The sequence below is a fragment of the Bubalus kerabau genome, chromosome 5 (genome assembly GCF_029407905.1).
Source record: "Bubalus kerabau isolate K-KA32 ecotype Philippines breed swamp buffalo chromosome 5, PCC_UOA_SB_1v2, whole genome shotgun sequence".
NCBI lineage: Eukaryota > Metazoa > Chordata > Mammalia > Artiodactyla > Bovidae > Bubalus > Bubalus kerabau.
The window spans coordinates 68,795,287-68,810,880 of NC_073628.1; the positions used below are offsets into that span (position 1 = coordinate 68,795,287).

Consider the following 15,594-nt stretch of genomic DNA (forward strand, 5'->3'; position numbering starts at 1 on the left):
ACAACTTGCATGGGGGTTGTTGTTTAGTTGCTAAGTCATGTCCAACTCTTGGAAACCCACGGACTATAGCCCAGCAGGCTCATCTGTCCATGGGATTTTTCAGGCAAGAATACTGGAATGTGTTGCCATTTTCTCTTTCAAGGGATCTTCCCGACCCAGGGATGGAACCCACATTTCCTGCATCTCCAGCATTGGCAGGAGGATTATTTACCACTGAGACACCAGGGAAGCCCACAACATGGAGTTAGATTATCAAAATTTCTATAGTATTTCAAGAAATAGTAGGTATTTACAGGGAGGTATATCCATTTCTTTCAAGTTCCAAACAGAAAATAAATGGCCATTTTGAAGTAAATTTGAATAAAGGAAGCATTACACTCAAATTATGCTTCATTTCTTTAGTCCCATTTTTTGTCCTTCAGTAATATATATTTTCCTTTCTAATTTTCTGAGTGAGTTAGTTAGGTTTTCATTTCCAAATCTAGAGTATAATTTGTCTTCAATATGAATCTCAAATATACATCTCAATTCTACACTTTGGGTAGATATTTCCAGAATGTTAACATCATCAACTTTGCCATAAGCTTGACTTAGTGAAAAAGACAAATGAAGGTACTTCTGCTTTTAACTCTGATGTATAAAGACCTTTATACATCTGATGTATAAAGATCTTGAGTATCATCACTTCTGTCTTTTTAGCAAGAAAATTCTTGACTTATTAAAAAACTGGGGAAGCAGTGCAAACTCTGTTACATAATGTGGTGAGATAGGTGACTCTCTGAAAATCACAGTCAAAATCCAATTATAAAAGAAAGAGTTTCTGGATCCATAAATTGGTAGAAATTATCAAATGATAATCTTGAGGAATTTCTGAATCTGAGTGTAGATGAGGATGAGAATGCAATACAATTGGAGATTCCAATCTTAGAGGCATAGACACCTACCTAGGATTTCACTCAAGGAGTTTCTGGAAGTTCTCACAGTGAGAATCCAAAAATGTCCCTTGGGGTTCTGACCATTGTAAAACACAACTAGACCTTCTCCATAACAATGACCTACTCTTCAGAGAAAACCTAAATCACTTTGTCTGAGTGCAGTTCTAAAACCTATTCCACCGGGGGAAAGAAAACTACTCCCCTGTCCATTCTCCTCAATTTTTGGTAACACAAGGGAGAAAATTGTGCCAATATGGAATTGGACTTCAATGTAATAGATTTTGAATTACAACCAGAGGGCAGGGATAAAACGAATAGCTATGCATCTGGAAAAGGGATAAAAACACAGTCCCAGGAAGCAGATCCACAAAACTTGAGATTTAATCATAAGGTTAACAAACTACACTTTCAGGAGATCAGACAACTCCAAGAATAAATACTAAATAAACTGCAGAACTAAAAGCAAGGAGAGGTTCCCAAAAGTAGCTGGGAAAGGGGGTGCACCATATCTACAAGTAACCATATCTACAAGTAACCAAGAATAAGAATTACAGCTGACTTCTCATTAAAAAAAAAAAAAAAAAAAAAAAAATTGGAGGGAAATATTTAAAATATTAATGGAAAAAAAAACACTAAAAAATAATTTTATATCTAGTTGTTAGGTAGTTAAAATAGGAAAAAAGAGTCCAAAATGGTGGTGGCTAAATGACAAAGAAAGGAAAAAGCCCAAGAAAATGGAACAAAAGGAAATCCGTGGACTGGAGTGAGAACAAGTGAAACAAACACTCCCCCTCCTTGGCTAGCCCAGTTTGCCTAGGGCAGCCTTGCTGGTGGGGGGAGGGGTGTGGTTGGTGGGGAGAGGGGGAGAGGAGACAAACATATAAAAGGAGTATGTATAAAAGTGTATAAAAGTACACCCCTCATGCCTCAGGGGTGTATTTTACAGAGCTGTAACCAAGCTGTAGCCCTTTAGTCTGCCATTTCAAATCTTTGTTGCCAAGAGACAGAACCAAGGAAATTACACACTCGCTGGATGTATCTGGTGCCGCTTCTCAGGTTTAACCTGGCTGAAACAACCCCAGCTTGGCCCCTGCGAGGTGGAGGCCAAGCACAGCAGAAGCCCAACTCAGCAAAATTTCAGTCGGTGGAAGCTCAACGTGAAGAAAACCCAGCACAGTGGAAGTGACAAGAAGCCTAGCGTGCTGGAAACTACGACAGCAAAAACGAACTTGGCAGAAAGCTCATATGGCTCAGACTCAGATTCCAGAAGGCCTCCAGGTAAGGTAGGAGGTCCTCTCCCCTATGGCTGGAAGGACATATGGCTAACAAAATCTTAATTCCTTTACAATATCTCGTTTTTTGTTTCCTCAAACCCTCTGCAAACAGGCTAGCGGCAGTGGGTGCAACTGAAGGACTCTGGCAGGGACTACTCCCCAGTGTGTCTTGAAGGCTCCACTGTCTGCTGCACCTTACTAACAGTTGCCAAGCAGGTGAGGGTTCTTCCGCCCTTAACCTTCTTTATGCTAAGGATCAGGCCAATGAAAACTGTGGGCACAGGTCAGGTATTTATTTTCCGCAAGTTGTGAAAGGGATTCCTCAGCACGTTTTTTTTTCCACTCCTTTTTCCTCCTGTCCTTCAGTTCCTCTCTCTATGGCACTGTTTACAAAGTATTGAGCAGGTCATCATCTTTCAATTTCTGAAAGTTGTGTTTGAAACCATTTATCTAAGATCGGAACTCAAACCCATGTGGCAGGGACTGGCAGGGACTCTGTGCTATGCTTAGTCACTCAGTCATGAGCTCAGCCAAAACCCATGGTGCCTGGTTTCAGGGCCTAATGAAGCTCAGATTCAAGATGTCTCATTGCAAAAAAATTCATTGTGAGACACAGCAATAGGTAAGAAGTGGATTTGTTTGGATTTAGAAAGAAATACACTCCACAGGGTGTGGGCCAGGGCAGAGGGCTATTGTGGTGGCCATGGAACCTGGTGTGGTTAGTTTTCTCAAGCTGGGTGATTTCATATGCTAATGAGTGGGAGGATCATTCCAACAATTGGGAGCAACCCAGGCCTTGGTCTTTTGATAGTGACTTGGAACTGTTCTGGCATTTCTGGGTGTGTCATTTAGCTTGCAGATTGAGAATCAAGGTTTAGTGCAAATTGACCTGTCTGTCAGTCCTGAATATTCATACGAAGAACTGATACTGAAGCTGAAACTCCAATACTTTGGCCACCTGATGCAAAGAACTGACTCATTTGAAAAGACCCTGATGCTGGGAAAGATTGAAGTCGGGAAGACAAGGGGATGACAGAGGATGAGATGGTTGGCTGGCATCACTGACTCAATGGACATGAGTTTGAGTAAACTCTGGGAGTTGGTGATGGACAGGGAGGCCTGGCGTGCTGTGGTCCATGGAGTCGCAAAGAGTCGGGCACAATTGAGACTGAACTGAACTGAGCTGACCTGTCTGTCAGCTTGGACTCATTTGATTTTAATTGGTTTATGTTATGCCCTTGGGCTATATCATTCTCTCAAAAGTTGTGCCCTGCCCCCTTCCTTCCTGTTCCATGCTCTTTTCTTGAGCCTGTTCCAGGCCCACAATGTTGCCTCTACAATCTTCTGGAGGGACAACCAGAAAATAGCTGGTCTTTGGGAGGGAAATACTGTATAATATCCAACCCCTCTAGATATTCAGGCATTCATCTTCCACGTTTCCTACAACATGTGCAACCACAGCATTTCTCAGTGAAACCGCTAGGGTGGGTGACAGGCACACGATTCCTGCTAGAAGTCCATCTGTTGTTGGCATCCCTTCAAGGGCAATTGGCCTTCCAGGGACAATGTTTGCCACTTTGGGAATTAGCCCTGCAGGCTGTCTGGGTCCAAACCTTTACCACCTTTCTAAAGCTACAAACATAAACCCTAGATCAAATCTCCACTCCACTTTTATGGAGCATCTGGTCTGTTGCCTCTTATCATTTTGTCCTTAAGCCACTTACTAACTGCTACAACCAGGATCCTGTACTCTCTGTAGGCAACATTGCTCCACCCAGCTTATTATTAAAATACTCTTAATGTCCCTAACAAGACCAGGTAACCCACTCCTTTGTCATTACTTCTGTTATTACCTAAAGTGGGTCTATGACAATGAAATGTTTACCATTGGAAACACCCTAAACTGCTCTTATGGAGGACTAGGGGAGGAAATCAGTGACTTACATTCCCTCAGAGCAATAAGAGGATAAGGCTTATGGCTGTTTTCCCAGGTTCCCAGTCTCAGGGCACAGGCATAGATTGCTTTACATCATGGTATCTATTCCCATCTGCGGTGGACAAACTGGCAATGAGTTAAGATTACATCCCCTTAATCCTACCTAGCACCAGTCACCCTGGAGACCTTGGGGACATGCAACTCCAGCCTGGGGGTCCCAGGAGGTTGACCTGCTTTGAACTGCCTAGGTATATGGTCCCCAGGAGGTTGTCACGCCTCAACTTGCTAGGGAATCCACCAGTCCGGGATCCAAGGAGGTTGACCTGACTTGACCTGCCCAGGGATCTGGTCCCTGGGAGGTTGTCATGAGTCAACCTGCTCAGGGATCTGCCAGTCCAAGGGTTCCAGAAGGATGACAAGCCTCGACCTGCCGGGGATTCCATCTCCAGGAGGTTGTCATGCCTCACCCTGCCTAGGGATCTGCACACTGACCTGGCTCTCAGATTGCAACAGGACTGGATAGGATAAGCTTCAGAAAGACTCATCCCTAGGGAAGCCCACTCATGGAAATAGAAGAAAGCCTATTAGTTGTGGGACTGTGCCCAACCTCAGCAATAATTCAGGAGCCCAACGAGAACCCCCATTGCCTTTCTGGAAAATTTGAAAGAGGCACTCCAAAAGTTTACCAATCTGTACTTAGACTCTTATGAGGGACAGGTGATTTTAAAGGAAAATTCTTATCCCAGTGTGCATCAGACATCCGGATAAAGTTACAACAGCTACAGCAGCAAGACCCTGCTGCCTCTTTAGATGAGATGGTTCAGACAGCCACCAATACCTTTTATAACAGAGAACAGGAGAGGGAGGCCCAGGCCAAGGAAAGGGAGAAAAGGAAAGAGAAAAAGCATGCCCAGATGCTGGTCACCCTCCAGGGAAGCGCTATGGCAAACCCCGAGTCCTTGAAGGACAAGGCATGAGGCAAATGCCTAATCTATGGAGAGGCAGGACAATGGGCCAAAGAGTATCCAAACCATGACAAGTCTGTGAAAACAGCTTGGTACAAATGCCATCATTTAAGACATCGGGCAGCACTCTGCCCTGGGGACCCAAAGCCTCAAGGTCAAGCGCTAGGCTTTCCCTCACAATGGTCAACAGGACTGAAGTCACCCACTCCAGCCAGCCAGCCTGTCACAGATAACCATCATGGGACTAGAGCCAAGACTGCAATTGGATGTGGCAGGTAGGTCTGAGCAATTCTTGGTTGACACAGGGACTACCTACTCTGTCCTGACCCTCTACATCGGAGCCTTCTCCCAAAACTGTACCCTTTTGGGTGCTACAGGAAAAACAATTGCAAAAAGATTTACCCAAACATTATTTGTTGCTGGGATGGACAAATATTTTCCCAAAAGTTTCTGGTGGTCCCTGAGTGTCCTACTCCCTTATTGGGAAGAGATCTTTCCCTGCCTTCAAAATCTTGCAACTATTGCAGTCCTGATAGAAGATGCTTTAAAACTCTCTCTTGGGAGCAACCTATTTTTACCAGCTCCCAAGTGAAACAACTCCTGAATGGGTGAGGCCATTTGTGGATATCTGATCAAAGGATCCTCAGATATCAAGTAGTGCTGATGGAAAATCCAGGCCTGACTACATCCCCTTGTGAGGTTCTTAACCCTGCTATACTCCTGCCTACCCCTGAGGGCTCTCTCCCCTTTCACTCTTGCATAGAAACCTTGGACCACTGGACAAAACCCCGAGAGGGACTGTCAGAAGATCCTCTGACCAATCTTGAGGAAATCTGGTACACTGATGGAAGCATCTTTGTCTTGGATGGAAAAGGAAGAGGTGAATGTGAAGTAGTCTCCAATTTTGAGACCACAGAGGCTAAACCTTTGCCACCAGGTACTCAGCCCAATTGGCTGAGCTCATAACCTTAACTTGAGCTTTAGTGCTGAGAAAAGGAAAGTATACCTTTCTGGTGTTACATGCACATGCTGCTATTTGGCAAGAAAGAGGCCACTTGATTGCCAAAGGATCCCCAATCAAATATGCTGACAAAATCCTTAGACTCTTGGAGGCAGTCTATCGTCCCACTAAGGTTTCAGTCTCCCACTGTAAACGACACCAAAAAGGAAGCACATAAGTGGCATGAGGGAACCAAGCAGCCCATCAGGCAGCTAAGAGAGCAGCATTACAGAACAATGACCTAATAGTGGTTGCCACCTTAGTTCCACAGACTAATTTGTCAGAAACTCCTTCATATACTGAAGGTGAGACTCTTAAAGCTAAGAGTGAGGGCTTTCAAGATCATATGGAGTGGTGCCAAATGAAGGAATCCTTTTTCTGCCTGGTAACCTCCAATGGAAGTTGGTTAACTCCTTACATGCCACCACTCATTTAGGTGAGAAGGGCCTCCAAAAATTACTAGAAAGGTCCTTCAGAGGAACAACCCTCCAAATGACTATAAGGGAAATGGTCTCCTCTTGTCCCACTTGCTAAATAAACAACCCCCAAGGAGTTCGAAGACCCCACTTGGCCCAGCCCATTCAACGATGTGGGACCTACCCAGGAGAAGACTGACAGATGGACTTCACCCAGATGCCAGTTTCTCAAGGGTATAAATACCTATTTGTCATGATAGATACATTCACAGGATGGATTGAAGGCTTTCCCATCCGGACTGAGAAGGTGGTAAAAAAATTGCTCCCTGAAATCATTCTGAGATTTGGTCCGTCCAGGTCATTACCAAGTGACAGTGGGGCATCATTTACTTCTAAGGTCACCCAAGGGGTCTTTAAAGAATTGGGCATTGCTTATTACCTCCATTGTGCCTGGAGGCCTCAAACTTCAGGAAAAGTAGTAAGAGCCAACCAATTGTTAAAGTCAGTGATAAAAAAGATAACCCAGGAGACCTACCTGGGATGGAAAGAGGCTTTACCAATAGTTCTCCTCCATACCTGTACTGCTCCTAATGAACAGGTTGGTCTTAGTCCTTATGAGATGCTATATGGGAGACCTTTTTTTTTTTTTTATGTCAATGACCTCTTCCTTGATCCAGAGGCTCAGACAGTCCAATCTTATGTCATGGCCAATGGGCAATTCCAAGATAATCGCTTGTGGGGTGTCAACCAGGACCCCAAAGATTCTAAGGAGCCACAACTGTATGCTCCACAGACTCTAGTCCTAATCAAAGTCTGGAAAAATGGGTCCCCAAAGGCCCAACTCCAGCCCACATGGAAGGGCCTCCACAGCAGTCAAGGTAACTGTAATACTGTAATACTTTCTACCCCCACAGCAGTCAAGGTAACAGGACATGACTCCTAGATTCCTTGACTCATGAGTCAAGCCATGGAAGAAAACAGAAGAGGACACTCAATACACCTGTGAGCCCCTGGGAGATCTCAGATACCTATTCAGGACTACAAATGAGTGCCATTCTAATGAACACCCCCAAAATTAAGTTTCTGGGGATAAGATTTCTCAGAATAGCTCTAAAGAGCCAACACAGCTTGGAAGGGTTTGTCCTCCAAAATAGACAGGAGGTAGATCTCCTTATCCCTGAACAAGGAGGGACTTGAGCCATCTTGAATGAGATGTGTAGTTTCTGGATAAATACCTCCAGCTAAGTTAAATAAACTCTCACAGTCCTCAAGAAAAACATTCAGATTCTACATTAACCTCAAAAAACAAACTGGAGATTTCTCACCATGGTTACAGTATCTCTTTGGGGAATCCTTCTTCTGGTGAGGGGAAATTTATAGTTGGCTACTGCCGCTGCTAATCCCTGTTATCACCATATTGATGCCACTTATGATTGCTCCATGTATTATCAATTGTCTTCCAGATGTTCAAGCTGGTTTTAGAAAAGGCAGAGGAACAGAGATCAAATTGCCAACATCCGCTGGATCATTGAAAAAGCAAGAGAGTTCCAGAAAAACATCTATTTCTGCTTTATTGATTATGCCAAAGCCTTTGACTGTGTGGATCACAATAAACTGTGGAAAATTCTGTAAGAGATGAGAATACCAGACCACTTGACCTGCCTCTTGAGAAACCTATATGCAGGTCAGGAAGCAACAGTTAGAACTGGACATGGAACAACAGACTGGTTCCAAATAGGAAAAGGAGTACGTCAAGGCTGTATATTGTCACCCTGCTTATTTAACTTATATGCAGAGTACATCATGAGAAACGCTGGGCTGGAGGAAGCACAAGCTGGAATCAAGATTGCTGGGAGAAATATCAGTAACCTCAGATATGCAGAATGCACCATCCCTATGGCAGAAAGTGAAGAGGAACTAAAATGCCTCTTGATGAAAGTGAAAGAGGAGAGTGAAAAAGTTGGCTTAAAGCTCAACATTCAGAAAACGAAGATCATGGCATCCGGTCCCATCACTTCATGGGAAATAGATGGGGAAACAGTGGAAAGTGTCAGACTTTATTTTTTTGGCTCCAAAATCACTGCAGATGGTGACTGCAGCCATGAAATTAAAAGACGCTTACTCCTTGGAAGGAAAGTTATGACCAACCTAGATAACATATTGAAAAGCAGAGACATTACTTTGCCAACAAAGGTCTGCCTAGTCAAGGCTATGGTTTTTCCAGTGGTCATGTATGGATGTGAGAGTTGGACTGTGAAGAAAGCTGAGCGCTGAAGAATTGATGCTTTTGAACTGTGGTGTTGGAGAAGACTCTTGAGAGTCCCTTGGACTGCCCACAGATCCAACCAGTCCATCCTAAAGGAGATCAGTCCTGGGTGTTCATTGGAAGGAATGATGCTGAAGCTGAAACTTCAGTACTTTGGCCATCTCATGCGAAGAGTTGACTCATTGAAAAAGACTCTGATGCTGGGAGGGACTGGGAGCAGGAGGAGAAGGGGATGACAGAAGTTGACATGGCTGGATGGCATCACTGAATCGATGGACATAAGTTTGGATGAACTCCGGGAGTTGCTGATGGACAGGGAGGCCTGGCGTGCTGCAGTTCATGGGGTCGCAAAAAGTCGGACACGACTGAGTGACTGAACTGAACTGAACTGAAACCGTTTTGTCTCTGCCCATGTCAACAGGCTACAACATGCAGTGCCCGCTCAACAAGGATATATAAAACTACAGCTGGCCATCAAAAATATCACTCACCCTTAGATGGACTATTAGGACTCTGAGTCTTGAGACTAGCAAGCAGGGGAGCCCCAACGCCCTTCACCATCCCAGTTCAGCAAGAAGTAGCCAGAGAGACATTGATGCCCCTATTCCCAAAGACTTGGGCCTCCCATGTCTTGAGGGGGGGAATATCAGGTAGTTAGAATAGGAAAAATGAGTCCAAAATGGTGGTGGCTTTTAGACAAAGAAAAGGGAAAAGGCCGCAAAAATGGAACAAAAGGAAATCTGTGGACCAGAATGAGAACTTCTGGTGAAACGAACACTCCCCCTTCTTGGTTACCCTTATTTACATACAGTAGGCTTAGGGTTGGGGGGAGGAGACAAGTGTATAAAAGGTGGAAGGCAAGAAGGGTTGAGGCTTCTCCTTTGGGGCTGGCCCACCCTCACGCCTCAAGAGTGTACTTTTCTTCACTTGTTGAATAAAACTGAACTGTAACTAAGCTGTAACACTTTTGTCCGCTGTTTCAAATCTTAGTTGTGGTGAAACAGAACTGAGGAAATTACATACTCCCCCGACATAGAAAAATTTCACATTTAAAGTAAATGAGAAATCTTTTTCAAACAAACAGAAAATGAGATAAAACAATTCATAACCAGCAGATCTGACATATAAGAAATGTTAAAGGAAATTATTTATGTATAATAAAGTAATATTAATAAAAAACTTGAATCACTATTATGAAAGGAAGAGCATCAAAAAAATAAATGAAAGTTGAAATACATTTTGCTTTTAAAAACTGATGTCTAATTGACATATAACTTTTACTTTCAGGTGTACAGTATAATTATTTGATATTTATATATACGGTGAAAAGTCACCACAATAAGTCTACTTATCCTCTGTTACCTTGCTGCTGCTGCTGCTAAGTCACTTCAGTCGTGTCCGACTCTGTGTGATCCCATAGACAGCAGCCCACCAGGCTCCCCCGTCCCTGGGATTCTCCAGGCAAGAACACTGGAGTGGGTTGCCATTTCCTTCTCCAAAGCATGAGAATGAAAAGTGAAAGCGAAGTCGCTCAGTCGTGTCTGACTCTTAGCGACCCCATGGACTGCAGCCTACCAGGCTCCTCCGTCAATGGGATTTTCCAGGCAAGAGTACTGGAGTGGGGTGCCATTGCCTTCTCCGTCTGTTACCTTACAAGGTTACAAAATAGGCAATAAAATATTATTAACTATAGTTATTATTATGTTGTTGTTCAGTTGTTAAGGTGTGTTTAACTCTGCAACCCCATGGACTATAGCATGCCACTCTGCTGCAGTCCAACTCTCCTCCACTATCTCCTGGAGTTTATTCAGGTTTATTTCCATTGTGTTATCATTTTGTGATTCCCTTGACTATCTGACTCACAGTCCAACTTCTGGAGGAATTTTGGAACTCCTTCTCAATATTACCAAGTATATTACAGATACAATCACTAAACCTAGGTGTGGTATTGTTGGCAGATTAATGACCCAGAGATGATATCCACATTCTAATGACTGACAAAGGAATATTAAGGTTACACGTGGAATTAAACAGCTAATAAATTCAGCTAAAACTAGAATATTCTGTACTATTTGGAGGGCCTAACATAATCACAAGTGTCCTTACATGTGGAAAAATGATGAAGAATAATTAGTGGTGGAAGTGTGAGAATGGTTCAGCCCAATTTTGCTAGATTTGAGGGTGGAGGAATGGGCCATGAGCCAAAAAATATGGACTTTCTTTAGAAGCTGGGAGAGAAGGAGAAAGACTCTTCCCTAGAGCCTCTAGACAAGAACACATCTTGATCTTGGCTCAATGAGACCCGTTATCAGATTTCTAACATTCAGAGCTATAAAACAATGGTGGTTTGGTTGTTAAGACATGTTCAACTCTTGCAACCCCATGGACTGTAGCCTGCCAGGCTTCTCCATCCATAGGATTTCCCAGGCAAGAAAACTAGAGTGGATTGCCATTTCCTCCTCCAAGGGATCTTCCCAACCCAAGGATCAAACCCAGGTCTCAAGAGTTGGCAGGCAGATTCTTTACTGCTGAGTCATCAGGGAAGCCCAATAAGATTATAGATTTTGTTATTTTAACCACTGTTTGGTAAATTGTTGCAACAATATAAAACTAATTGAAACATGCCCAGGTCCTGTTTGACATGTCTACTTATTGTAGACATCATGCCCATGGCCAAGTATTCACTATCCCCCATTATCTCACTAGATTCTTAAAATATTCTCGATGAATTATGTATCATTATTCATATATTATGAAGAAATTGAGGCTCAAAACTTCTTGCCAAAAACTCCAACATTTAAAGGCCAGTCCTAGGATTTTAAATCTGCTCCTTTAATTCCAAATTCATCTTTTTGTCCATGGTATCCAGCTTCCTATTGTGCAAGATAAAATTTCAGCTTGTGCAAAAAACAAATAAAATAAAATAAAATAAAATCTCTAAAATGTACTACTTCCACTCTCTTGCCCTACTCTCCCCAAATTCATTATTATCATTATAGCCACACATTTGTGTGCATAAGGCTGTCATTATGTGCTAATATTCAATTTGTTTAAAGTATTTATTTTCCTTTTATTTTTAATTGCATAGATATATTCAGTTTTATTTTCACAGATCTACAACTATAGTTCAGAAGTCCCTCCAACCACCTTTGTTCCCATTTCAATCAGCCTGAGGACATGCTTCTGCCTTTTTTTGTTTCAGAGACCATCCTAGCAAGCATATCTTAGCAGATAGGAAAACATGTATGTGTGTGTGCTCATTTGCTTCATTTGTGTCTGATTCTTTGTGACCCTATAGACTGTAGCCCACCAGGCTTCTCTGTCCATGGGATTCTAAAAGAATACTAGAGTGAGTTGCATGCTGTCCTCCAGGGGATCTTCCAGACCAAGGGATTGAACCCAGGTCTGTGTGTCCTGCATTGCAGGTGGATTCTTTACAGCTGAGCCACAGGTAAACCCAGCAAAACATGTCCTAAGACAAAAATAATTTTGTCTTGGGATAAAAGATCACAACTTTTTCTTACTAGTGCTGTTTTGCTAAATCTTTCATTTTCAAAATTTTTGAGCCTTCTTGCTTACCTAGACCTAGAGGACTTGCAAGTACTTGCTAGATTATAAATGCCCTGAGGGAAAGACAACAGGTTAATTGATTTATAGCCCCTTGACCTAGCTCCGTGTGTGGCTTAAATAAGGTGTCCAATGAACATTGAAAGAAGTCCAGCTCCTAGTTGAAAGAAGTCTTGCTCCTAGTTGTCATTGATGAACTGTCCTGTGAACGCATCTGCCTAAGTAGTCATGTTATCTTTGAGGCCCTGGCTATTGAGCAGGATACCTGGCACCTGCACCTCTTGAAACATGCTCCTCATATTGTGGTTCTGACTACGGCATTATGACCTGAATTCAACTGGCATAGTTGAAAAATATAGTATGGTGAAGAACAATGCTGAAAATAACACAAATTAACAATCAAACTACATGGGAAGAGAAAAAAAAAAGCAACCTATTTTTCTAATTTGTTCTAGTGGATAGACTGTCTGACTTTTCCTTTTATGCTTTTTCAATATTGCATGTGAACAGGGATATCCTAGACAGCAGTGGGAAATATATAAAATTGAGAAGTTTCACATTCAATTTAAATGTTGGCCAGCTCTTACAATTGGGTTATTTTTGTCTGAATTTCCCTGTAGCTATAAAACCCGGTTTCTCATTTAAAGGCAGCTAGTAGTCAGGAACTGATTTCATGATTGAATGCATTACAAAACTCAGGTTCATTAGTATAATTATGGGAATGTGGTTCATAGCCCTGGGATATATTCTTTTCTTCAAAGAAAAATAAGAGACTAACATAAGCATATAATTTGGTTTAAGTAGTATATATGTGTGAAATATTGAAAGCTGAAAACTTTGGGTTATTAATGTAAGAATCATTCATTGAAAATACTTTTATCCCATTATTCATTTTTTTTCTCTAAAAGATAAAACATGAAATATGGTACAAATAAAAATTTTAACAAATAATAGTAAGAGAAATGCAGTAATTAAAATAGGCAGAGAAAAGAAAGAGTTAAACATGATAAAAACCCCATATAACATTTTAATTTTTATCTTCTTGATATATTAATTATATCGTATGTTAAGTTTCATATAATTACATATTATTGGGAACTTTTGTCTAATTACTAATGTATATAAATTTTTAAAAAGCCATAGTGCTCTTTTATGCAATATGGTTCCAATACCTTCTGTATTTTACTTTTGATTTTCTAAAAGCACATAGGTAATAGCCACTAATAATAAGTCTAACTTTTCTCTTTTCTTTTGTAATAGTCAAAAATATATTTTAAATTAAATACAAAATGTCAAATGCAAATTGCCAGGACAACCTAGATGTCCATCAACAGATGAATCAATAAAGAAGTTGTGTTATATATATATATATATATATATATATATATATATATGCACACACACACACACACACACACACTATACAATGAAATATTACTCAGCCATAAAAAGGAATTAATTTGGGTCAATTCTAGTTGGTAGATGAACCTAGAGCCTGTTACAGAGTGAATTCAGAAGGAGAAAAACAAATAGCTTGTAATAATGCATATATATGGAATCTAGAAAAATGGTACTGATGAGCCTATTTGAGGGCAGGCGTAGAGATGCAGACATAGAGAACAGACTTATGGCCACGGTGGGAGAAGGAGAAGGTGGGACAAATTTAGAGGGTATCATTGAAATATATATTAATACACTACCATATGTAAAATAGATAGCCAGTGGGAATTTGCTATATAACACAAAGAATTCAATGCTGTGCTCTGTGACAATCTAGATAAATGGGCTAGGGTGAGGGGTAGGTGGGAGTTTCAAGAGGGAGAGGACATATGTACACTTTGATTCATGTTGTATGGCCAAAACCAACACAATATTGTAAAGCAATTATCCTTCAAGTACAAATAAATTTAAACTTATTAAATTTAATAAATTTATTTACTTATTTATAAATTTGTTTATTTATTAAAATGTCTGCATACCACATTCCCTCACCTGTTCTACAGGCTAACAGTTGCTACCTGGAAGGAAGGAGATTTTATTGTTAAATGACAGATGTTATTTCCATTGTAGCTATGTAAGCAGGGTTTAGATCAGAAAAATCATACATGTTTGCTGCCTTTTATTATCAAAAATTGTTTGAATCTACCCAAATTTATTAAATTTAATGATTTTTTTCAAAAAGGAATATCAAATGCATGCTTACCAGGGACTCACTGATTATAATACAAACAAAAAACAAAGGACCTAACAATTACAATTTGGTTCTGAAATGGACAAATATAGTTAGACTACATCAGGCGAGGAAGGGAAGTACTCTAAGATAAATTTATAGCATATGCTTCATGATTAGAAACATTTATATAAAGAAAGGCAAATAAACCAAAATGTAAGTATAAATAATCTTTTGACATCAATGTTTATGACCTAATTGGGATATCAGAAATGAAAAGAAATAAAGGGTAAAAATAGCATTTATGTGCTTCTATATAAAATACACAGAAACAAGTGGCTACTGCTTTTTTCCTAAGTAGGATGACAAAGATAAAATCACTTTCATCTATGATATAATTAAACCGTATCTTATTCATAATTAGTTTCTATCAATTTCACTTCATAAATAAATTTCAAACTATTTCAGTCCTCTATATTTTCAACATTGCCACATTCCAAGCTACCATCGTTTCTAATCTGACTCAGAATCTTTTCACAGACAAAAATGAAAGGGGTTTCTACAGCAGATAAAGTGAAGAATATAAAAATTAAAAGGAAGAGGAACTAAAAAGCCTCTTGATGAAAATGAAAGAGGAGAGTGAAAAAGTTGGCTTAAAGCTCACCATTCAGAAAACTAAGATCATGGCATCTGGTCCCATCACTTCATGGGAAATAGATGGAAACAGTGTCAGACTTTATTTTGGGGGGCTCCAAAATCACTGCAGATGGTGATTGCAGCCATGAAATTAAAAGACGCTTACTCCTTGGAAGGAAAGTTATGACCAACCTAGATAGCATATTCAAAAGCAGAGACATTACTTTGCCAACAAAGGTCCATCTAGTCGAGGCTATGTTTTTTCCAGTAGTCATGTATGAATGTGAGAGTTGGACTGTGAAGAAAGCTGAGTGCCAAAGAATTGATGCTTTTGAACTGTGGTGTTGGAGAAGACTCTTGAGAGTCCCCTGGACTGCAAGCAGATCCAACCAGTCCATCCTAAAGGAGATCAGTCCCGGGTGTTCATTG

At 40.9% G+C, this 15,594-nt stretch overlaps 1 protein-coding gene across 1 annotated transcript; it reads left to right on the forward strand.

Moving 5' to 3' along the window:
- The first annotated feature begins 1,188 nt into the window (after positions 1-1,188).
- Positions 1,189-8,393, forward strand: LOC129654245 (uncharacterized). The gene is made up of 4 exons (XM_055583759.1): positions 1,189-1,326; positions 2,018-2,213; positions 5,874-6,047; positions 7,990-8,393. The coding sequence occupies exons 1-4, from the start codon at positions 1,189-1,191 to the stop codon at positions 8,163-8,165; spliced, it is 684 nt and encodes a 227-aa protein (XP_055439734.1). The 3' UTR covers positions 8,166-8,393.
- The last annotated feature ends 7,201 nt before the right edge of the window (positions 8,394-15,594 follow it).

What these genes read in the sequence shown, in the direction of transcription:
- LOC129654245 (XM_055583759.1), top strand. Translation starts at nt 1,189, where the DNA reads ATGGAATTGGACTTCAATGTAATAGATTTTGAATTACAACCAGAGGGC. An exon ending in ACTTGAGATTTAATCATAAG is followed by an intron (nt 1,327 to 2,017) that starts GTTAACAAACTA and finishes AAACAACCCCAG; the next exon opens with CTTGGCCCCTGCGAGGTGGA. An exon ending in AGATTCCAGAAGGCCTCCAG is followed by an intron (nt 2,214 to 5,873) that starts GTAAGGTAGGAG and finishes ACTCTTGCATAG; the next exon opens with AAACCTTGGACCACTGGACA.